Source organism: Rhinolophus hipposideros (genome assembly GCF_964194185.1).
Source record: "Rhinolophus hipposideros genome assembly, chromosome: 16".
Classification (NCBI taxonomy): Eukaryota; Metazoa; Chordata; class Mammalia; order Chiroptera; family Rhinolophidae; genus Rhinolophus; species Rhinolophus hipposideros.
The window spans coordinates 20,691,841-20,716,290 of NC_138062.1; the positions used below are offsets into that span (position 1 = coordinate 20,691,841).

At 42.4% G+C, this 24,450-nt stretch overlaps 2 protein-coding genes and 1 long non-coding RNA gene across 7 annotated transcripts in view; 2 read left to right on the plus strand and 1 right to left on the minus strand.

Annotated features, from left to right (window-relative positions):
* LOC308509273 (uncharacterized protein) lies at window positions 1-2,897 on the plus strand. The gene is made up of 4 exons (XM_081077097.1): window positions 1-360; window positions 713-864; window positions 2,308-2,408; window positions 2,498-2,897. The coding sequence occupies exons 2-4, from the start codon at window positions 820-822 to the stop codon at window positions 2,796-2,798; spliced, it is 447 nt and encodes a 148-aa protein (XP_080933223.1). The 5' UTR covers window positions 1-360; window positions 713-819; the 3' UTR covers window positions 2,799-2,897.
* The window catches only part of NR3C2 (nuclear receptor subfamily 3 group C member 2), a 309,953-nt gene continuing 288,377 nt past the window's right edge, over window positions 2,875-24,450 (minus strand). For 3 of the 5 annotated variants that reach the window (XM_081077093.1, XM_081077094.1, XM_081077092.1), the window contains exon 9: window positions 3,025-3,946. In XM_081077093.1, coding sequence (XP_080933219.1) covers window positions 3,791-3,946 — 156 coding nt within the window. In that variant the 3' untranslated portion in view covers window positions 3,025-3,790. Of the gene's footprint in view, window positions 3,947-24,450 lie in introns of all 5 variants that reach the window. The other 2 variants (XM_081077096.1, XM_081077095.1) reach the window with 1 other exon arrangement.
* LOC308509274 overlaps window positions 3,539-24,450 on the plus strand; it is a 24,505-nt gene continuing 3,593 nt past the window's right edge. Inside the window, exons 1-7 of the long non-coding RNA XR_013995156.1 lie at window positions 3,539-4,074; window positions 5,108-5,242; window positions 6,834-6,987; window positions 7,374-7,457; window positions 7,732-7,834; window positions 8,059-8,144; window positions 23,908-24,050. This is a non-coding gene — a long non-coding RNA (uncharacterized lncRNA). The remainder of the gene's footprint in view (window positions 4,075-5,107; window positions 5,243-6,833; window positions 6,988-7,373; window positions 7,458-7,731; window positions 7,835-8,058; window positions 8,145-23,907; window positions 24,051-24,450) is intronic.

Genomic DNA, 24,450 nt, shown 5'->3' on the forward strand with positions numbered 1-24,450 from the left:
GCCATCCGTAATACTTGGTAATGATAGTAAGTAACTGTTACTGATTTATGTATTTACTGTACTATAGTTTTATCATTATTTTAAGAGTGTACTCTTTCTACTTACATAAAAGTTTACTGTAAAGGAGTATGCCATGTTACGCCAGCAGCAGCCTCATACATCTTGTTTACCGTGTCTCGATTGCATCATTTTCTCTTGTGTTTGATTTAATCTCATGCTGTTTTACAAATTTAGTGTAGCCTGAGGGTACAGTGTTTATAAAGTCCACAGTCATGTACAGTAACGGCCTGGGCCTTCCCATTCACGCACCGCTCACTGACTCACCCAGAGCAACTTCCAGTCCTACAAGCTCCATTCATGGTAAGTGGCCCAGACAGATGTACTATGTTTTAAGTTTTTTTGCATTGTCTTTTTACTGCACCTTTCCTATGTTTAGATATATATTTAGATACACAGATACTTAGCACTATTGCAATCGTCTGTAGTATTTAGTACAGGAACAGGCTACAGGTGTAGCCCAGGAGCGATAGGCTAGGCCATCTAGGCTTGTGGACGTGCACTCCATATTGGCACAGCAACGAAACTGCCTAATGATGCGCTTGTCGGAACGCATCCCTGTTGTTCAGCGATGCATGACGGCACTTGAATTTATCTTGTGGGGAAAAAAAATGTTTTCTAATTTTAAAATGAGCTGATACTTGCTTACTTTGAGTGGAATCAAGAAGAGGAGCCTGTAAGGAGTATGAGAAGCGTCATGGCTGCTGGAAGCTGAATCACTTGCTAGCCCTTCAGGACTATGGGTGACAGAGGAAAGACTGCATGGAGAAGAAACCTGGAGTCAGAAGGTGCATCTTGTCTACTCAGGTAAGTCTCACAGTCTGTAAAATGGACAGGCTTTCATGCAGTTGGGAAGATAAATGAGGCAATGCATCAATAGTGTTTAGCAGCTACACGATAGCAGTTATTGTCTTAAATTTTTCAGGGTATTTTAGCGGACCAAATATTAGCGGTAAGAAAGAAGGCAACTAATCAGTCCCCAGAGAGTATAGTTACCATGCAACTAACACAAGGCTCTTTGTAACATGGGGAAAAAAACCTGTTACTCCGTCTTGGATGTAGGCAGAAGCACATATAATCAAGATTTAGAGGGGCACAAAATCCAGGAGTCCCCATAGACATTTCAAATGAACTGTTTCCAAAACAACAGGTGATTAAAGTAAAGGATTTATTGTAATCTGCTTACAGTCCTTTGCAAAGACAGACATATGTTTTTGCATAAAGATATAAATTGCTTCATTTTAAACTAATTTAGTATTTTTTAATTATATGAAGAAGTTCTGGTGAATTATGAATTGTACCAAACCAAGATTTTTTTTTAAAGAGCAATATGGTACAAAAATAAGAGCAGACAGACAATTTGGACTGGGACAGGCATTCAACAGTGAATTTAGAATATGGCTTTGCTGTTTAATCAAGCAAAGTTACCCGGAGACACACAGAGCCAGTAACTTTGTTAATATAAAAAGCTGATGCAGACCGTCTCCATCCCAAACCTGGTTACATTGAAATTCTGATTTCATAAAAAGTCAGTCTGAGTCTGAGCTAAAAGCTGCTCTTGTCAGCCATTTCTTTTCTAGAAACTCCCAGTCTGCATGCTGTGTGTTTGTCACCTTCCAAATGTGGCTTTCCTATTGCTGTGCGTGTAAGTGCGTTGGCTGTATTTAAAGAGTTGCCTATAAATTAAATTCTTGAAATTGCAAATTAGGTAAGGAAAACTCCTCCCTCTGAGTGCAGCTTTCACAGGTTTCCCCTTGCATAAGGCAGGTGTCTGCGGAAAGACAAGGTAATGTTGCCTGCATGGTGAACCCTGGAAAAAAGTGTGGAACCCAGTGCCACCTTGTCCTGGCCTTTGGGCTTCTCCAGCCACGGCTTTTAGGTTTTGGAAAATAATGTGACTTCATTGCGTACCTGATGGTTATCGTCACTTCTAAAAGGTTAATTTGGCCTCTATTCAAAGTAGTTTATTTAGTGCAATCACATTGTTAAGTTTCCCCAGAGATAAATGTCTGTGATTTGGGGCAAGAGAAAAGCCATAAATTGCATCAGTGCCAAACAGATTAATGAATTACAAATTTTAGTGCCACTGTCTTGCTTATATGATCTGTAGTTTTTTCCCCCCCTTCCAAAACTGTTTGTGTATAAAATTTGTTGTTAAAACCTACCTTTTAAAAATCTAAAAACCCTCTAATGAGATCGTGCGGTCTCCACGCCACTCTGATGGAACCGAGCCAATGTGCATCTTCCCAGGACATCCCACAAAGACCTACGTGTTCCCGTGACCGGTTCCAGGAGTGCAAAACCCTTGCCAAGACCAGACATGAACATGTCACCTTTTACAGATGTACAGAGTGCGTGGACTTTTATCCCCAAAGGAGAAAATTTGATTTTCTAAAATGGGATGAGAATCTGCTCACTGAGGCACTGCGTTTTTCCACAGTCCCACTCTCCTAGTGCTGATTCTGCTTCATGAGGGAAAAGGAAAAGAGGCGGCTTTCCTAAAGCCGCACACTTCCAGGACCTTCTCCCGTGTGTGTTGTGAAGTGACACCTTCAGGGAGCTGCAGACAGCACAGCGATGGAAGCAGGAGGAAGCAGGAAACGGTGCTCAAGGCCCACGAACACCCCACGCGGGAGACCAAGGACGAAACGAAAAGGACAGGTAAAGTGGAAAGGCTTAAAGACAACCAAAGAGGTTTAAGTGTGGTTATTTACAACAGAGACTGTAAAATGGTAAATTAGATATGAAGCTAAAAAAGGCACAGCTTTCCCTTTCTTAAATACACTGTAAACGGTTCATTAGGCATGCAGAACATTTCACTTTACAAAAAAAAATTTTTTTTTACTGTTTGTTTAGACAAAGATAGTACTTAAATAGTCTCCAGCAAAATAGAATTCTTTCAAAAATACTTTCCCATTCATCCTATTAACCATTGAAGTTTTTTTTTTTTCGTTTTTTTTTTTTTTTGTCCATTTACAAAAGTTCCTTATACCTTATTTCAGGTCCTTCACAATTTATACATACAGTAATGTACAGCACAGCAAAAGACTGCAAAAAATTATTTGTAAAGCCAACACAATAGATACTAGAAATTAAAACCAAGGCATTTGTTTTAACATCTTATCCAGTCTAATTAAATAATAAATGGACGCTAAAGGGGGTGGATACCAGTGATGCAGAGAAAGGCGGGCAAGTAAGAGCCGGAGGGGATGCTATTTCCCTCCACGTGCTCTTAGTACACAACAGGAATCTGTATGGATTTTTTTTCTTTTTTCGTTTTTTAAATAACAAAAGAATATTAATGCCCGATATAGACTATACGTTTTATGTGCAAACCAAGGGTAAGCTTTAAAAAGTCCATTAGTCCTTAAACCCTTTTAAAACAAGCAAACAATACCAGAAACTACATGGCATAGTTAAAACTTCCATCTGTTAAAATATCAAAATCAGAGTTATTGACTAGATATGGCTTGTCATCCAGAGGAACAGGAACGTGTTTCTAAGCACTGGGGACTGGAGAGGGACGAATCCTTTGGACTGTTCGGGTCTCGCCAAATCCATGTCTAACTGCTTTCCCAGCTCCAAACCCTTGATGTGACTTTAAACTTGAGAAACTGTTGAACGAGTGTGAATCAACTATCACATGTTAAAAATATGATTTCTTGGGTCCTTCGTGGGTGTGGAATTACACAAGGAAACTTAAGGCAAAGTTCTTCTGCTAAGACATCTCCCGTCACTTCCTGTGAAAGTAAAGGGGCTTGGCGTTCCCGGATTCCACCTTTGGCAGCTGGTCACTGATGATCTCCACCAGCATGGCAGGAAACTCCACTTTCAGGGCCTGCGACTCTCGGAAGGTATAGAAGCAAAATTCCAACAAGTCACGCACCAGCTGCAACACAGACAGAGAGGGGACATGACACGGAGGCCTGATTGCCATCCCCATCCCTGGACCACTCTGTGTTAAACTCGTGTGGAAACTCAAAGAGCAACCTTTGGAACTCCAACCAGGAAATCGCGGTCAGTGAAGCTGCCTCATTCCTCAGTCTTTGGGGGTGGGGGGAGGGAGAGAAAGGTGCTCACGGCACCTGGCATGTGATAGGCCTCTCATGCAAAGAGCTGTGTAACTTTAGGATTAGATCTATCAGTCATAACAGGGACAGTGACAGAGTACAGTGGCTGGGTCACTGAATTGCTTTCATCAAATTCTTATTTCTAAACGTGTGAATGGGGTGTGGCAGGTATGTGCAGGTAGTTCTGGATGTCCATGATGGGCCTTCCTGAGGCCGTAAGGTGGGCTAGGGGTGGAGGGCAGGTGCTGGCGCAGGGCCCACATGTCGGATGCCCAGGGCAGTGAGCACAGGACAGAGTGCCCTAGTGGCGGGGGCTGTGCCCCTTCAGGTGTGACTTGGCCCTGCCCATGGAGCTGTGACAGTGGGGCAACCAGCACTTCGAGTGGCAGTCCCCTGGCCCTTAGCCTCCTTCTCACCTTTAGGCTTCCTTCCCTGAGCTGGGGGAAGGGCTCAGATTTCTGTCACTTTCTTTGGATTTTTCCCCAGCTTCACTGAGACATACTTGGCATATAACATACCTTTAAGGTGCACAATGGGTTGATTTGATACAGTTATATGTTGTGAAATGACTCGCTAACACCTCCATCAGGTCACATAATTCTACCATTTCTTTTTTGTGGTGAGAATACTTACTTGGCAAACTTCAAGTGTATAAGATAGTATTATCAGCTGTAATCACCGTGCTTGTACATTCGATCCCCAGAACTCATAACTTGAAATTTGTACTATTTGACCAACATATTCCCATTCTCTCCAGCCCCTGGTCACCACCATTCTACTCTCTGTTCCTGTGAGTATGGCTTTTTTAGATTCCACATGCAGTTTTTGTCTTTCCCCATCTGACTTATTTCACTTAGCATAATGCCCTCAAGTTCCATCCGTGCTGTAGCAAATGGCAGGATTTCTTTCTTGGCTGACTAATACTCTATTGTGTGTATATATACTAACTACATCTCATTCTCATCCACTTTCTACTGCAGGCGGATTTTGAGAGAGCGAGAGAAAGCATCAAGGAACACGTTTATGTCTTCTTGCCTGCCTGGCCATCTTCCCTACTCTGTGACCCAAGGACCTTTCTCATCTTCTTGGATCTGACCCACTCCCAATTCTGTAAGGTAAATAATAATAACAACCCACAAAGGCAGTATAGCATTACGAGTTGCTATTCTATTTACAAGGAATATAATTTCAAATCACAAAATATACTTTGCTTTTTCTTTAGTTAATTCCATATTCCATTATGGGAGAAATGACTTTTGGTCATTTCCCACTGTAGTAAAGCATGCAATATTAATATTACATGTCATAAAAATGATTTTGGTGGAAAACACATCTGTAACTTTCCCTCAGGATTTTTTAAAAACTCAATTAGCAAACTTAAATGGAGTTGGATAGTAAATAACTGTGTGGTCAAGGCCTTCATTACAAACCAGCCATCGAGAAAAATCTCACTGGGAAAAATATCTGATGCTTCAGTTTGGGCCCACGCATGTCTTCTGTCTGCCATGCTATTTTTCTAGATAAATTCCAGGGACTGTGAGGGTTACCGAGTGTGCTGCACCCACAGGATGTGGGGACCAAATAAACTGCTGGGCAGGCTCACACACAGCGTTAGCTTTGTGAATGTTGGGCCCCAGTTTCCACACTTGTAAAACGGAGGGTGATAAGGGGTGTCGGAGAGGCCTGGAGGCCTGACCTGGCATGGAGGTGTGCTGCAGGGTGAAGCCCCTTTACTGCGGTTCTCCCTCTGGTCCCAAGTTCCTTTCACCATAACACACCGGTTTTCTCTATGGGACAGTTTACAGGAACCTGCTCTGCGTTATCGTCGTGTGACTTGGTCCCCGCTTGTAGAAAGTGAGGGACAGGAGAACTCTTGTTTTCTGCCTTTCCAGGAAAGAAAAAGAAAATTAAGAAACTTGTCATCCCATTTTTTACTATAGGGGGAGGGGCAGTGGCTGTGAAAGCTAAAAGCCACTCTGGGTCCCTCGGTTGTTATGTGGTGCCACGAGTATGTCAGCAGTGCCAGCTGTCAGCCATGCCCTTCATTGGGGACAGCAGAGTCCTGAGCGCCATAGCCATGTGGCCACTCATGTGAGCCAGCCCACTGACATCTGAAACAAGTTACTGGGCAGGGCCAGTAACTATCTGTAAATGGGCGGCAGCAATGCCAAGCCATAAATGAGACAGGAGATGCACAGAAGAGGAAATCAATTCTTGCCCATGAGGCAGCATCTCTGTGAAGCTGTAAATGGGGACAAAGCCCAGGCCTTTTCCTCCCTTGTCTGTAACACCCACAGCCATGTGTTCTCAGCACCGAGCATCGCCTAGGAGATGCTGAGAAAAGCAGAAGGGAGAGACACCGGGGCCAGGGGCTCGGCTGTTTTTCCTTGCAGGTTGGCTGGGGACAAGTGTCCCAGACACTATTCACTAACCATGCATATTAACCTGGGCCTGGCATTTCCCGCCCACCTCTGTTCTATGTTCCAGAGACTGAGAAAGCAGTTTGTTGCCAGTCATGAGCTGCTACCCAGAGCTTCTGTTTACAGTAATGCCTTGGCCAGCTGTGAACGGATGGGGCCTTGCTGGGGAGGGGGGCATTGCCCTGTTAGGGCCAGGCCAGGTATCTGACCCTACGGACACTGAGAGGGAGAGGGCGCTGTCACCACCAGCCACTCTCAGGAAAGGGCTCTCTCTTGGGGTGGCCAGGATTCTCATGGGGCTGGAAGCTTGGGGAACCTCAGCAGCTGCTCGGAATCCTGCTGGGCCCAGCCTGCCCTGGGACAAGGCTGAAAACCTTAGCAGGACGCCAGCCAGCAGACCCGGAGCCAGGAACCGCAGGGGGTGACGTCAGGGATCATCTGTGAGTACCACAGCCAGGTGCCCCCGTAACGGGGTGAGAAATGGCCACGTTGGCCCAGGCGGTAGGTTCTGCCGCCAAGTGCGCGCTGCCCCTTAGAGCCCTCCCACAGTCCTCTGCAGGCCTGACCTGACGCAGCCCCTGGGCCAGATCCAGGAGCCCTGGCCCTTAGGATCCGTTTGAGGTGGGTTGCTGCTACAGTAAAGGGACGCCTGCCCTGCAGAAAATACAAGACACAGGAGAGGCAAAGCTGTAGGTGGTCTAGGCCTAGAGCTGGGTGAGAAAAAAGGGGTGGGGAGGGACCTTGCCAGCCAGCAGACACTGGCTGCTGCGCCAAATGGCTGTGTCACGGTGAAGTGTCTTAACACATATGCATGGGTGTCTCCTAGGTGCAATGCAGGGGTGCACGTGGAGAAACCCAGCAGGCAGGGCCCCTGCCCAAGCCCAGAGGAGCCAGGAAATAAGAAACTCAGGTGCGGTACACAAGCCCTCACTAGATAGATGCTGTCCCCAACCCCCTCTAGGGCAGGACTGGCTACTGCCCCCAGTACAGAGAGTTGGCAGAGATAGGCCAGGCTGTGGTCACACCCCACTAAATAGTATCTACTTAGAGCCCAAACCACTGTTCCCCCTGCAAAGTCGGAAACTACCACGAGGAGCGGCATTCATCAGCGTCTGTCACAGGCCTGGTGTGTGTGCTGGGGGGAGAGCCGACCTTCTCAAAGGCCACCTTTTAAATCACTTCAGGACGACTCTGTGTAGACAGCCCTCCAGGGATCATCCAGAAGTTTCCTTGGCCCCACGGCATGGAATCATTTTTAAAAAATGTCACTCATTCTCTTCAAATGATGTGAGTATAGGCTTTTTCTACTGTTGCCCCTCCTCCCTGCTGTCACCTCCCTGGCCCCAGGCCTTCTGGGAGCCCCAGCCTAAGATCCTTTCTCTCTGGTGAATGCACAGATGCCATATTTTGTTTGTAAGTTCCTTGCCAATTAGTGGCAGAGCCAGGTGACACCATTTCTGCTTTATGCTGTGGTTCCCATCTCTCACGGCTATAACCTTTCCCACTGGCAGCTCCTTACATGGCCCGTGAGCTCCTTGAGGACGGGAACCACCCACGCAGCTCCCAGCAGAGGCCCCTTCCTGTAATCTCTGAGCAGGTAAGGAACCGAGGCCCTTGCTCCTCTGGCTTCTTCCAAACTCTTCCGTGCCGAGGAATAACTTAATGCAACACTATTTGTTTTTAGGGTGCTGGGTTGCTAGTTTTAGTCAATGAAACCAAACAAAAACTGGGTAATATAAATGGGCATCGTCATTTTAGTGGCACTAATAATACAAAACTCAGTATGTGAAGCGAACCTCACCTATCAGTACACAAAGATAACCCCTTTTAGCGTTCCCTGTCGTCCGATTTCCTTCCACTTGTTTATGTTGGATTTTAAGATGACTTCATATGTATGCCATGAACCCCATTCCTGATCTCTGTGGTCAGTGGGATGGGAGTGGGAGGATGGTCATGGCGACAGAGATAAAAACTCCGCTGATGGCCTGTGAGCATGAATGCCTTAATTGCAATGAGACAAATAGCCAGGCCTGGTCTGCCATCTCAATATTGATTCCCACTGGCCTTTCCTGGTAACACTAGGCTAGATGGAGAAACAAGAACCCTAATTATAATCAGTAAGGGTCCTACATTAGTAGGAATCAGAAAGAGTCTTGTGCGAGGACTCTTTATTCTGTACAAAAATGCATCTGCTGGGATCACAGAGGTTTATTTAGCTAGACGCTCAGCATGATTTATCCAGCCCAATGGGCCACAACTGTCAGAGGAGCCTGGGGAAGTCAGAGTGGCTGAAGACATTTGCTGGCTCTGATGAATGAAGCCATCAGGCTCTCTAGTGCCTTTTCTCCACTCTCCCTGAGTCATCACCCAGAGCCTCTCCCCCTGCCCAGCTCACATCACAAGCAGTGGCCTCTCAGGGTGCCTGCCAAGCAGGGAGGGTCTGCTGCTGCTCTTCTAGGGCTGTACAACCACTGAGTGGGGACGGAGCACCTAAAGGACAGCTTTCCTGGAGTGGGGTCCCCTGTGCTTTCAACAGCATGTTCATTTCTCAGAAGTTATCTGCTGATTCTAGAACTCTCACCGACTTAGGATCACGCTTTTGTTTACAATGAGCACGGCGGGGAGGTCTGAAGCTTTATTTTCAAAGATCAGAATTTTAGCAGCTATATTGATGGGGTTAGGGGTAAAGATACAGAGCTTCAGCTCTGAATTCTGTTACAGTAATAGAAATGGCCAGCGACTGATTATATAGTCCGGGTGTTCCTGCAATTGCCTTGTGGCCACTGGAAAGTGTTGTGCAGTGATTATATAAGGAGTCTGGACTTCATTCAAAACCTTCATCCAGCATGGATGACATAGGTGGGCTACGGCATGATAGTAACTCGGTGCAAAAGACCCCGGATTTAACAGCATTTGTTTCTACACCCAGAAGTAGATATAACCTTTAACAACACAGTGGAACCACTGCTCTGCTGAGTGTTCCTGGAAAGCTGTCTTAGAGGCTGCACTTAAAGAGAGTCCTGAAGCCCTCCTACATGTGACTGGGAGAAAAAGAATCAGACCGATACCGTCCGGCGTGATGGCAGCGTAAGATCGTTCCTCATTTTTGACTCCGCCCCACTTCAACAAAGACTTGGACATCCATCCATGAACAAAAGTACCTTTGTGTGATCCTATACGCCAAGGGAGGAATCCTGCCTACCCTTCATCAGTACCAGGTAAACACGTTATTATGAGCTGTGGAACCAGCGGAGCAGTGCACCTACCACACCCTTTTACCACAGTTGGGGAAAAACCTAGAGAGTGCTGACCTGGGCAGATACCCATAGACAAGACGGCAAGTGTAGAAATCCAGCCTTCCTTGAGGGAAATTCCAGCACGCCATGGGAGAAAGAAAAAAAAAGTCTGGACGCAGCAGAGACAACTTGACCAGCAGCACCCCTGCCCAGGCACCAATGGACGGGGCTGAACTGTTGGGGTGGCGGGCACAGTGAGTGCCTGGAGAAGCCCCATTCTCTTCAGCAGGACCTCCTGACTGGGGGGAGGAAGGAGACTGGAAAAGAGGCAGATAAGTATATAAAAAGGCATTCAAGGAACAACTAGGTTCCCTGCTGACTGTGTTCAGTAGGAAGTCTACCCATGAGCCTCTGGGAGCACAACACCTGGGGATCTCACTACTGGGTCTGCATGCACCCCCCCCAATGCCCTACCTGCCAAATCCACAGCTACCTTACTCTGTGGTGGGCTCTTTGTGTGCACTTCCAAGTATGGAGGCAAGAGCAAGACCCAGTAGGGAGTGACCCCAGGAAACAGCACAGGGTCAAGGGAGAAACCACTAACTTAAACCATAGCACCACCTTCTGGAAAACAAGAGTCTTCCAGCAGCCAGCGTGGTGAGTGGCAAGAACCAAAGACCTAAAAAGCTTAAGACTTCTGCCACAAGGGGGAGCAAGGCAAGAGTACTGAGTACCCATACAAAGGCAGAAAAACTAGGTAACATCAGCACCAATAAACAGAATACTAATCTGAAGACAACTAGCAAAGATTTAAGGAGGTGTCTGCAACTTGAAATGAGAGCAGCAATACAGAAATCCAATGAATGTTAACAATCATGGAAACATGTCATCATCAATCGATAATTTCTAATAACCGAGTTCAAAGCCATGTAATTTTGTGATCTTGCTCATAAAGAATCCCAAATCTCCTTTTTGAAGAAACTGAATGAGCTAACAGAAAACTCAAATACAATTCATGAAAAACTATAGGTTCAAAATGACATATTTACTGATAATATAGAAATCATAAAAAAGAACCAGAAATTATGGACCTGAAGAACTCAATGAGTGAAATGAAAAATGTAAAACAGAGCATCTGTGATAGAGTAGAGCAAATGGAACACAGACTGAGTTAGAGGATAGGAATCGTGAAATAACCCAGTTAGAGGAGAACAACATCAACAAAAAAGAATGAAAATGAGTAAAGAAAGCCTATGTGATCTATGGGATGTCACCAAAAGAACAAGTATTAGAATAATTGGGATTCCAGAAGAAGAGAAGGGGTAGGAAGTTAATTCAAAGAAATAATAGCTGAGAACTTCCCAAACTTGGGGAGAGAACTGAGTATGCAAGTTCATAAAACTAATAGATCATCCTATCATCTCAATGCACAAAGACCTTGTCAAAAATTATGAAAGAATTCTAAAAGCAGCCATGGGAAAAAAGATAACCTACAAAGAAACCCCCATTAAATTATCAGTGGATTTCTCAGCAGAAACCCTACAGGCCAGGAGAGAATGGGATTAGATATTCCAAGTATTGAAAGAAATTGCCAGCTAAGAATACTCTATCTGGCAAAGTCATCCTTCAGCTATGAAGGAGAAATAAAGACTTTCCTAGACAAACAAAAGTGGAGACAGTTCACGACCTCTAGGCCTGCCTTGCAAGAAGTGATGAAAGGAGCTCTTCAAGCTGAAATAAACAGATGCTAATCAGAGACATGAAAATATGCAACACAATGGTAAATAGATTTAGAAAACTCGAATTCTGTGAGAGGATGCTGTTAACCATTTAACTATAGTCAAGTTCAAAGGAAAAGAGTATTGAGAATAATCACAGCTTCTGTAATTTATTGATATACAACATAGAAGTAAATAATTACATCAAAGATATAAGACGGGGAGTATAAGAGTGAAGCTTTTATAGACAATTTAAGTTGCTGTCAGCTTAAAATGGACTGTTTTATCTATGGGGTGTCTTACCGTGTTTCCCCGAAAATAAGACCGGGTCTTATATTAATTTTTGCTTCAATAGATTCATAAGAGCTTATGTTTAGGGGGTGTCATCCTGAAAAATCATGCTAGGGCTCATTTTCCGGTTAGGTCTTATTTTGGGGGAAACATGGTATATAAGCCTCATGGTGACTACAGAGCAAAAACCTAGAGTAGATGCACAAAAGACAAAGAAAGGGGAAACAGAGCATATCACCATCGAAAATCAACGATTTACAAAGATAGGCTGAAACAGATGAAAACAAACAATGGAAATACAAACCAGTGAGAAAAACTAAGATGGCATTAATAAGTCCTTACATATCAATAACAACTCTAAATGTTAATGGGTTGAATTTGCCAATTGAAAGGCACAGAGTAGCTGGATGGATAAAAAAGTAAGACCCAACTGTATGGTGCCTACAAGAGACTCACACTTTAAGGACATACATAAGCTCAAAGTGAAGGAATGGAGGAAGATGTTCCATGAAAATGAAAACCAAAGGAAAGTGGAGGTAGATACTTATGTCAGACATAATAGATAGACTTCAATCCAAGAATGGGCACAATAGATAAAGAAGGTCAAAATATAATGACAAGAATGGGCACAATAGATAAAGAAGGTCAAAATATAATGACAAAGGGGCCGATTCATCAAGAAGATACAATAGTAGAAAGTGACTTCAATACCCATCTTCATCCAGACAGAAAAATCAGCAAGGAAACACTGGACTTGAACCATACACTAGGAAAAACGGACCCAGCAGACATGTATAGACACATTTCATCCAACAGAAGTAGAATACATACTATTCTCAAGTGCATTGGAACATTCTCCCGGATAGACCGTATAATAGGACACAAGACAAGTCTCAGCAAATTTTAAAAGATTGAAATTATACGAAGTATCTTTTCCGAATACAATATCAAACTAAAAATCCACAAGAGGAGGACTGAAAAAAATCTACAAATATGTGGAAAATAAAACACTTCTGAACAACCAGTTGGTCCAAGAAGAAATCAAAAGGGGAAAAAACAAACAAAAACGAAAACCTATGGGATGCTACAAAAGAAGTTCAGAGAAGAAAGTTTATAGTGATAAATGCATATATTAAGAAGTTGGAAGATCTCAAATAAACAACCTAACTTTACAACTCAAGAGAACTAGAAAAAGAACAAACTCAGCCCTAAGTTAGCACGAGGAAGAAACAACAAAGATCAAAGTGAGCAGAAAATAAGAGACCAGAAAAATAATAGAAGAAAATGAAACTAAGATCTGATTTTTCAAAAAAAGGTAAAATTGACAAATCTTTAAACCAAGAAAAAAAGAGAAAAGGCACAAATAAAATCAGAAAGAGGAGACATTACAACTGATAAAACAGAAATACGAAAGATCACAAACACTACTGTGAACGGTGAGATGCTAACACATTGGATAACCTAGAAGAAATGGATAAATTACTAGAAATATACAACCTGCTAAGACTGAATCAGGAAGAAATAGAAAATCTGAACAGACCAATAATGAGTAAGGAGATTGAATTGGTGATCAAAAACCTCTCAACACAGAAAACCCAAGAACAGATGGCTTAACTGGTGAATTCTACCAAAATATTTAAAGAATTAATGTTAGTTCTTCTCAAACTCTTCCAAAAAAAAAAAAAAAAAAAGAATAGGGAACACATCCAAACTCATATTATATGAGGCCAGCATTATCCTGTAGTACAAGATAAGGCACTAAAAGAGAAAACAAAACATAAGGGACCAATATCCCTGATTAACAGAGATACAAAAATGGTCAACAAAATGTTAAACCAAATTCAACAACTCATTAAAGGGATTATACACCATGACCAAGTGGGATTTATCTTTGATATGGCAAGGATGGTTCAACACATGTAAATCAATGTGATATACCACATTAATAGAATGAAAGAGAAAAATCACATAATCATCTCAATAGATACAGAAAAAAGCAGTAGACAAAATACAACATGCTTTCATAATAAAAACAGATTGGATATAGAAGGAATCTACCTCAACACAGTAAAGGCCTGACAAACCCATAGCTAAAGTACTCAACAGTGAAAAATGGAACGCTTTTCCTCTACGATCAAGAACAAAACAAGGGTGTTCCCTTTCACCACTCTTATTCAACATAGTACTGGAAGTCCGTGCTAAAGCAATTAGGAAAGACAGAAATAAAAGGCATCCACATTGGAAAGGAAGAATAGTATCATTATTTGTACATGATATGATCTTATATATAGAAAACCCTAAAGATTCATCCTCAAAACTGCTGAAACTAATCAACCAATTTAGTAAGTTGCAGGATATAAAATCAGCATACGGAAATCAGTTGCATTACTATATACTAACAACTAAACATTTAGAAAAGAAATAAAGGAATTTATCCCATTCCCAATAGCAACATAAATAAAACAGAATTTTGTGGTTCCATACAAATTTTAGGAATTTTTTTTCTATTTCCAAGACAGAGACATTAGAATTTTGATAGTGACTGTGTAGAATCTATATATGGCTTTGGATACTACAGACATTTTAAAAAAGATATTAAGTCTTCCGACCTTTGAACATGGGGCATCTTCCCATTTGTGTCTTCTGCAGTCTCATTCATCAAAGTCCCAATTCTTAGGACAGAATTTAACCAAGGAAGTAAAAGATCTCTACAATGCAAACTAGAAGACTCTGATGAAAGAAACTGAAGAAGATATTAATGGGAAGATATCCCATGTTCATAAATCAGAAGACTTAATATCTTTTTTAAAATGTCTGTAGTATCCAAAGCCATATATAGATTCTACATAGTCACTATCAAAACTCCAATGTCTTTTCTTGGAAATAGAAAAAAATTCCTAAAATTTGTATGGAACTACAAAAGACTGAATAGCCAAATAAATTGTGGGAAAGAAGAACAAAGCTGGAGGCATGACACTTCCTAATTTCAAACCATACTGCAAAGCTAAAGTACTAGCATAAACATAGACACAGACCAATGAAACAGAAAGAGAGCTCAGAAATAAACACCTGCATTTATGCTCAACTAATATTTGACAGGGGAGCCAAGGACACACGGTCTTTTCAATAATTGTTAGGAAAACTGGATAACTAAATGCAAAAGAATGAAGTCGCACCCCTGTCTTACACCACTCACAAAAATTAACTTGAAATGGATTAAAGGCTAACCGTAACACCTGATACCATGAAACTCTTACAAGAAATACAGAAAATAAGCTTCTTGACATTGGTGTTGCCAATGATTTTTTAGATGTGATACCAAAAGCACAAGCAACAAAAAGTAAAATTCAACTAGAACTATATTAAAATAAAAAGCTTCTGTGCAGCAAAAGAAACAACAACAAAATGAAAACGCAATGCACAAATTGGAAGAAAATGTACTGGATAAGGAATTAATATCCAAAATATATAATAAACTCATATATTTCAATAACAAACAAACAAACAAAAAAACAAATAATCGAATTAAAAATGGGCAGAGGAACTGAAGACATTTTTCCAAAGAAGACATACAGATGGCCAACAGGTACATGAAAAGATGCTCAACATCACTAAGCATCAGGGAAATGCGAATCAAAACCACAAGGAGATGTCACCTCAATCTGTCACCTTTCAGATTGGCTCGTATCAAAAAGATAGTAACAAGTAGTAGCAAGGATGCGGAGAAAAGGGAACCCTTGCACACAGTTGGTGGGAATGCAAATTGGTACAGCCACTGTTGAAAACAGTATGGAGGTTCCTCAAAAAATTAAAAATTGAACTACCATATGATCCAGGATATCGAAGAGACACATGCATTCCCATGTTTACTGCAGCAGTATTCACAATAGCCAAGATATGGAAACAACCTTAAGTGTCCATCAAGGGATGGATGGACAAAGAAGTGGTACATGTGTATACAATGGGATATATTCAACTGCGGGAAAGGAGGCGCTCCTGCCATCCGTGACTACATGGATGCACTGTGAGGGCATTATGCTAAGTGACATAAGTCGGGCAGAAAAAGATAAGTACTGTACGGTATCATTTCCAGGTGGAATCCGAAAAAGCAAACTCAAAAATAGAGAGTAGAATGGCGGTTTCTAGGGGCTGGGGGAACTGGGAAGATGTTTGAGGGTAAACCAGTAGAGAAATAAGTCCTGGAGACCTAGTGCACACTACAGTGATTACAGACAACGATACTGTATCATAAACTTTAAACTTGCTAAGAGACTAGATCTTAATGGTTCCCACCATGAGAAACGATAATTACGTGACGTGATGGAGGTATTAGCTAATGCTTTGGTGATAATCATGTGGCGATATATAAGTGTTATAGCAGCACATTGTACATCTTAAACTTATACTACATTATGTCAATTAGATCTCAATAAAAAAGGTACCTAAGAAGATTGGTTTTTAAATGCTCACCAAAAGGCATTTCATAGCTAAACATTTAACTGGCGAGCACACTAGTGTGTCAGCTAAATTCTAGGCCTCTGCAAGGCATTTGGGGGATTAGCTTGATGCTCGGGGGCTCTGGGGCAGCACTGGCAGCAAAGCTGCCATCTGGAAGGGGGGATCTTTTGTTGATTCGCCATTTTAAAAAGGGGCTGCACTCTTCTGCCAACAACCAGTCTACATGGACAGGGAGCTCTGGATTCACGTGTCTCCCTGTGGCAGCAGACAGGCCTCCAAACGGCTGTGATGGCTCTGCTGTGAGCCCTGCCTGCAGACTGTAGGTAAGGGGAACCCCAGTGAGGGTAGTCAAAGCCAGGGCTCCAGGCCAGAAACGTTCCCTCTGGCTCTGCTTCCTGAGAGTGCCAGCTACCTGATGGACAGGGAGGCAGGGTTGTCCTGTGTGGCCTCACGGGGCTGCTTCTGCAGTGGAGGCTGCTGCAGGCTCGAGCAGTCTGGGTCAGACCAGCTGCCCAGGAACGGGCTGCTGCTCGGGTGGGAAGTAGGTACAGCTCAGCATCCTGAACAATCAAGGGCAATTCTGAAAACTCACCCTTGAAGTCTACCCATTAGCTTCTGACTATTATTGGAGGTTACATTTTAATTGGTTCTTCATCACCGTTTTTATAATAAAAGCCAATCACTGATCTCTGCTCAGTGATGACTAGTAAATCTTCAGAATACGTTGTTTGGATACTGTGCCAAGCAAGATGACTTCAATTTCCTTCTAACTTTTTTTTGTATTTAAATTTATTTAATTTCCACCCTGTTTAAGTTTCCTGGTATTATGAGCCTCGTTCTAGATTGCAGTTCCGCCTTCTTGTGAATAAGGTCTATTATTGTACATTACATGTGAAAAACACAAAGAAAAACGGCACAATGGAAAAGGGGAAAGTAGAGTTTCAAGATAAAGGGATAATTAGAACATTGATGAACAAAGGAATTCTAATGAAAGGGTTGTGTTTGAAATGCATCGGCCTGTTACTGGATATAGAAGTATGAACTTTTCCTGATTTTGCGTTCAATATTTCCTAGATCCTTGCTGCCATGGTACACTACACTGAGTAATGTAAAAATCTAAACCAATTCCTGTTTATATTAATAAGTTACCAACTTCAATATCAGGTTAAATCAAGATTAAGTTAAATCCATATTTCACTCTCTCACAGAAAAGCAACACTAAGCAACAAGGGGCCAAAGACTGCCTCTTCTGAACCACGTACCTGAGACCAAAGTGGTCTAATGTATTCCCTTGATTTTATGATGCCATTGAATGAAATCAGGGGTTACCAAACTCTATAGCCTGTGGGCCAAATCTGGGCTAATAACTGTTTTTGTAAGTTTTTCCATTTTTGTTTTGTTTTTTTCACTTTTAAATGGTTGAAAAAAATCAAAAGAATATTGTGTGACATATGGAAATTATATGACATGGTTTTACTGGGACACGGCCAAGCTCATTCATTTACATATTATCTATGGCTGCCTTCATGGTGCAATGGCAGAGCCGAGTAGTCGTGACAAAGATCCTGGGGATCACAAAGCCTGCAGTATTTGCTGCCTGGCCCCGTAGGGGAAAAGTTTGCTGACCCCTAGATTGGCAGGCGTGCCAAGGATTTCGTAACAGCTTATGGGAGAATGGGTTTTGGTTTTTGTTAAAATATGTAAATCAAGTGTAAGATGTCTCCTGGTTTCAGAAATATTAAATGTGTAAAAAAGAAAGTCTGTGAAGCAAGAGATATGCTGGTAGCTAGATCTAGCTTTCCAAATATTATACAGATTCTCCGAGCCTTTAGGGAATGATTTAGAAAGAATCCTTGTACATAAAGGGGTTGAACAAGGTAACTGAAGCCATTATCTAAAGGCTCTAGAATCTGTCCTTCAAATGGAGACTTGCCATTACTCATGTCTTCCATTTGTAGCTGTACTTCTAGGAGTCATTGTCCTTTGACCCTATGCCCTGTAGGTCACATATATTTACTGTTGATTCTCATTATTCATGGCAGTTAAGTTCTGTTACATGAAGTCATTGCAGTGAATTTGCGAATAGTGAACCTTTCCTCCTAGGGGAAAGACAGGGTTAGGTTCCCATGAGCTACTGGTCACAACATTTTTAGTATAAATGATCAATACATAACCTTGTTTCGTGTTTCTTTCTGTTTAAAGATACTTCGTTTAATGTATATTGCTGATTCCTTAACACTGAACTCATGGCCAACAGCATTTTAAGTCATGCCAGAATGAAGCTTATCGAACACACTTCTTTTCTCCATAAAGCGCATCACAGCCTTCTTGCACTTAAGAACACAAGGCAGTGTGTCAGCACTACATTTGGGGACAATTTTAAATGGCAAAATCACCAATGAAAATGCAAAGAAATGTGGCACTAAATAGACCATAAAAGAACACGTATTTACTGTGTGAGAGCCAAAACCAGGAGGGAGCACCTCAGCTGCGTGACCTCATTTGGGAACATGCATAATGGGTGATGCAAATATTTTACTGCTCCGCACTTCTGTGAATGACTGCGAAAGTGCCATGAGTACTTGGGTGTTACACATAAATTTTAACTAGTACAGAACTTTATAAATACAGAATCTGTAAATACTGATGGGCTGTGTGAAACCATATACACTTTCTAGTCCCTTAAACCACGACCTTGATAAACAAAGTTGATCAACTGGCATCTTCCTGGCCTTTTCAATCTCATTTAAAACGATCCGCCCTAGTCTACAACAGTGCAGATAATAATGTTCCTCTTTTCCATTGCTTCACAACGTCTCTCTCCAGTATGACATTTTTTTTTACTATTGATTTTTAGGTCAACTATGGCCTTTGGTTTAAGGCTCCTTTCCAGTGTATCGGTGCGTCTCTGGGCCCCTTCAGTCCTTGCACTCGGCTCCACTTAAGCTCTCTGCCTTCCCTGCCCCTGTGACCTTCTTTCATAGACAGACACGTTTGCATGCTGTGCCACAGGCTGTAAGCTGCCCTTCCCACTCATCATTGCCTCTGATCAACATGACCTTAAAGTCGATTCTATTTTGCCCAGGACAGGCTGCATTACTTGTGGGGCCCCTTCTTCAAAGATGACTTGCAATTTCAAGATGGTGACAGCAGAACAGTAAGCCCAGAGTGAGACCCTTCTATGTGTGGGCCCCAAGGCGACACCTAACCCACCAGGAGCAACCAGGTGCAGGGCCAGCTCTGCACTGCTGGCTCCACAGGTGCTCCTTTCCCCACTCCACTCCTGCCTCACTTAGGAACCTGGGAAAATGCACTTAATCACTCCCTGTCGTAATTCTTTTCTCTATAAAAAGGGGGGGAAGAGTAAATATTACTATTATTCCTTTTTTTATAGAGAAAGGACTTAAGATGAGGTGATTAAGTATAAACAGTAATATTTACTCATCCTTGCCTCATGGAGATATTAGAAGGATTTGATGGCAGGACTTAGGAAGAAAGGCACTAGCTAAATCCCAGGTATTACATGGTTATTATGTATTTTAAGAAGAGGGATTTACGCGGCATAAGAGGGGGGGATTTATTGACACAGGTGTTAGACAATGAGAGAGTTTTCCCAAATCTTCCCTAGATACATTTCAGATTAGGAAGAGATTCCTGTGTGTCAGGTTAGATTTTGAAGTGATTTTCTATGAGCATGGCTTCCAAGACCCTCAGTGGTTCTTTCCACATGATACTTTGTTTTTTTCCCCCCAAAAAACTCACCCTATGGCATCATAAATCTCCAAGAGCCATGTAGGAATGGAATGAACAATTCCTCTATACAACCCCAAACAAAGCAAGGTCCTAGCTTTTCCCCAGCAGTCTTACAAAGCTTTTCTCTTATAGGTTTTCAACACGAGCTACCAAAAATGGCAGATTCTGTAGGCATACGACTTATGAAACACTAATAACAAAGCCAAAGAAGTGGTTATCACAAGAGAAAATATTTTTTTTACCCTCTCTTTAAATAAATTAGAATTAGACACAACTTTTAATTTTGCCAGTTAAGGATTAAAAGAAAGAAACTACTGACTGTTATTACAAGTTCATGAGAGAGAGAGGTTTCAACACCAAAACATAAAAAAAAAACAACCCACACAAAATGGGAGAAAATATTTGTAAATCATATATTAGATAAGGGGTTAATATCCAGAACATGTAAATAACTCCTACAACTCAACAACAACAAAAGCAACTGAAAAATGGGCAAAGGGCTTGACTAGCCAGTTCTCCAAAGAAGACACACAAATGGCCAATAAGCACTTGAAAAGATGCCCAGCATCACTAATCATTCGGGAAATGCAAATCAAACCACAATGAGACACCACCTTAACACCCACGAGGATGGCCACTATCAAAAACACAGCAAATCACAAGTGTTAGAATGTAGAGAAGCTGGTATCCTTCTGCCCTTTTGGTGGGGATGTAAAAAAACTGGAAAAGAGTTTGGTAGTTCCTCAAAAATACTAACCAGAGACTTATCATGTGACCCAGCAATTCTATTTCTAAGAATATACCCAGACGATTGACAGCAGAATCTTTATGATATATATGCACAGTTGTGTTCACAGCAGCATTATTCAGAATAGTCAAGAGGCGGAAACAACCCACTTGTCTATCGACAGGTAAATGGATAAACAAAATGTGGTATAAACATACACTAGAATCTTAAAATGGAAGGAAATTCTGATTCATGCTACAACATGGAAGAATCCGGGGATAATATGTAAGTGAAATAAACCCGTCTAAATAAACCAAATATTGTATAAGTTCACATATACGAGGTACCTAAAATAGTCAAATTCATAGAGACAAAGTACGATGGGTGCTCCAGCTGGAGGGAGGGGAGACAGGGAGTCGTTTAAGGGGTAGTATCAGTTGTGCAGATGACGAGTTCTAGAGATTGTTTGCCTAACAATGTGAAAGCACTTACGACTAATGAATTATACGGGTGAAAATAGATAAAGTGGTAAATTTTATGTTTGTGTATTTTGCCATGACTAAAAAACAGGAATGACAAACTCTTATATTGAAATTTCTTTTTTCTCTCAAATCTAATACAGCTGCATCTTACTAATAGAATATTGCCTGGCTATCGACCAGCAGTTCGTAAGCACTATCTTAAATAGTCTAAACATTAGTCACTGAAAACAGTACCATATTTTGCTGTGTGTAATGCACACCCACGTTTTCGGCCCAAACTTTCAGAGAAAAAAATATTTTGTTTTAATTTTTTAATTCAAATTTCTATTTGTTTATACTTAGGTACTTGTTTTTGGTATCATAAAGGAATGTTAGCATTTATTGACTTATTTATTTATATGAGTTATACTTTTAACTCATAAGCATAAAGAATTAAAAACATTCATATAGATACAGAAGTAGCTCTACGCATGTATAATGCGCATCCTTATTTTTTCCCTCACAAATTTGGGCAAAAAGTGCCTATTATACCCAGCAAAATATGGTAAATGTTTTAAATCAATCTTTCCAAAGAGTTAAAGAAATAACCCAGATTTTACATTAAGATGACCATAGAAAACCATGACCAACCGAAAGAGAGACTTCTGGGGCTGCAAGTGGACGTTAACTGTCATTATGATAAAGGTATAATATGGAAGTGATTCGTGAGAAAGGACTGAGGCAGAATATCACTGATAAAATCATGACCGGAAATGAATGATCAGCTGTGAAATGGCAGGGGCCGTCAAGGCCGAGCTCACGCCTGTACCTACATCTCTTCAAATGCCGCTCACCTCCGTCTCTGTATGTGCACATACTGTATACATGTATATAGTCCATCACAAAGCTTTCACTACTTCAAAATGACTCATACATGGGTCTAAGTCTATAGCGTTTGTTTTGGTGTTATTTACAACGAATTTGCTAAGCTCGGGTGATTTCTTAGCTATACTTAAAACACATAAACACGCAAACTTTGCATGTTCTCTCAACTATATTTAAAATGCTCATTTACAGACATGTCACATAACAGAAAAGCTCACTTCTTTTCTATTAAAGCAATTTTGCTAAGGAGCTTCACTGGACATCTTGATTTTTTTTCTTCCTCGCAGTTTTGTCCTGTTTGCTTTCTGGCTTCTGCTATCATTACTGTCAACCTAGTGAACATTATCCCGAGTTAAATCAGTCAGTTACTCTTCATAATAACCTGCTCGTTGCTATGGCTACCGCAAGTTTCCAGGCTGTTTGCTAACTGACCTTTCGCAGCTTTTGCCCATCTGACCCCTCACTCGCACAGGGGGGTTTTGCTCGCTTGTCTCCTGTGTCGCCCTTTTTACCTACTTATCTTACCTCGGCAGCTGCTCCTTCCCAGCTCTACAGGCACCTTCCCATTTTTGGTCCCTTGGATGTTTTTCTCTCTGGGTTCAGTTCCATCTACCCCCAGGCGTCACAGAGCACCATAAGCACCCAAGTCTCATCAGCACCTGCGTCTCCACAGGGCCAGTGCTCACCTGACACTGCCCACGGGCTGTCCCAAGGGCACCGCAACTCCAGTACATGCAGAACACGCTGAGTATGTCCTCTAACAGAGCTCCCCCTGCATCCCTGCCTCGCCCTGCTCGCTATGTCCACATCCCCAGGGCCACCTTAGACCTGCTTCCTCCCCTCTCAACCTCCACCTCCTATCATTGCCACGAGCCATCCATTCTACTACTCAGGTATCTCCTTGGCCTCCCACCTCCCCTGCTCTAACTTAGCCCCCTCTCTTCTTACCTGGATCACCTCAGCAGCATCCTAACCTGCCCTCCTCTGATAGGTTCTCTAGTTCAGCTTTGTCCAACATGACTTTCTGCACTGCAACTAGCCACACGCGACTACTGAGCCCTGAAAACAGGAACTCCATTTTAAATGGTACTTGTTTTCAATTACTTTCCATGTAAACAGCCACATGTGGCTCGTGGTTTCTGCACCGGACACAGCAGTGCTAGATTCTCTAGAGATGTGCTCAAAATCCCTCAGCAGCCTCCTTAACGTGGCTCACAGATACCTTCCTTCACTGTCTCCATCCTCATTTCTCTCCGTTCCTCCCTGACGCTCTTGGATACAATGAAATTCTCCTTTTCTCAAAATCACCACGCTTTCTCTCCCTTGGGATCTGAACTCCTTTGACTTGGAAGAGCTTCCCTTCATCTGTTAGGAAAACTCCTGCGTGTCGCTGGGGCTCAGCTCAGCAGTCATTTCCCTCCTCTCCTGCTGTGGCCCCTGGACCTACCATTTATCCTCCCTGATACTCCATGTAGGGTGCACACAGTCCACTTGGAGCACCTGCTGAGCAGCATTTTAGCTCCCAGTTCACTTGGTCCCAGAAAGGGACCAAGCCTCCTTTCTGCCCTTGCGCCCTTAGCACCAGCACCAGGCCTGGCCTGCTGGAGGCTGCCATCTGCGTGCCTGCCTGTCGGGGGCTCATGTCACAGAAGCGTTGCCCTCGCGCAGATGCAGAGCCCTGCAGCAGCCCTTCCTTTGCACACCCCCATGGAGACTGCTTAGAAAGTATAACCAAGCTGGGAACGGCTCATTCCACAAAGTCTAAAACAACTGGGCACTGAAAGTATCTTCTTTTATGTTGCATCCTGGTTATTCAGATCTCTTTCAACAGGTTTAGGAAAACAGTAATCCAGCTGTTCTGCTGCTTCTCACAATAGGAACCCACAACAAACGAGGGGAGCTTGGAGAGGCACAGTCATGCCGCTGACCAATGCTGCCCTTAAACCATTAGTGTGCACAAAGAAGGAGTGACAGGTAAGGACAGCCTTCCTATCTACGAGGGGTTGCGTCTTCCAGCTGGCTTCGTGGCTCAGCTGCGAGCATCTAAAACACACTGATCCTTGACCCGCCCGGACCTTTCCACATCACACCCAAAGTCATCAATTCCTTATTTATCCACAATATTGAAATAACAGGACATTCTGACCTATTTTTTCCATTACCCCCCCTTTTTTTAGTTTTAAATATATTTGATGCTTTTCCCCAATTATACAAACATAAAACTGTTTGAAATGAAAATAGGCACTTACTGGCATAATTCACCCAGGACAATGCATTCCATACTACGCTATACCCTTGAAATGAAAAACCTGTCAAGGCAAATACTGGTCTCTGTGTGCCACAGGAATGCAGAAAGACACTGAGAACTGTTCAT

Excerpts from the sequence above, each read along its gene's own strand:
- LOC308509273 (XM_081077097.1), top strand. The coding sequence starts at position 820 with ATGGAGAAGAAACCTGGAGTCAGAAGGTGCATCTTGTCTACTCAG. Across the intron at positions 865-2,307 it reads GGTGCATCTTGTCTACTCAG|GACATCCCACAAAGACCTAC; the intron begins GTAAGTCTCACA and ends GCATCTTCCCAG. Across the intron at positions 2,409-2,497 it reads ACCTTTTACAGATGTACAGA|TCCCACTCTCCTAGTGCTGA; the intron begins GTGCGTGGACTT and ends GTTTTTCCACAG.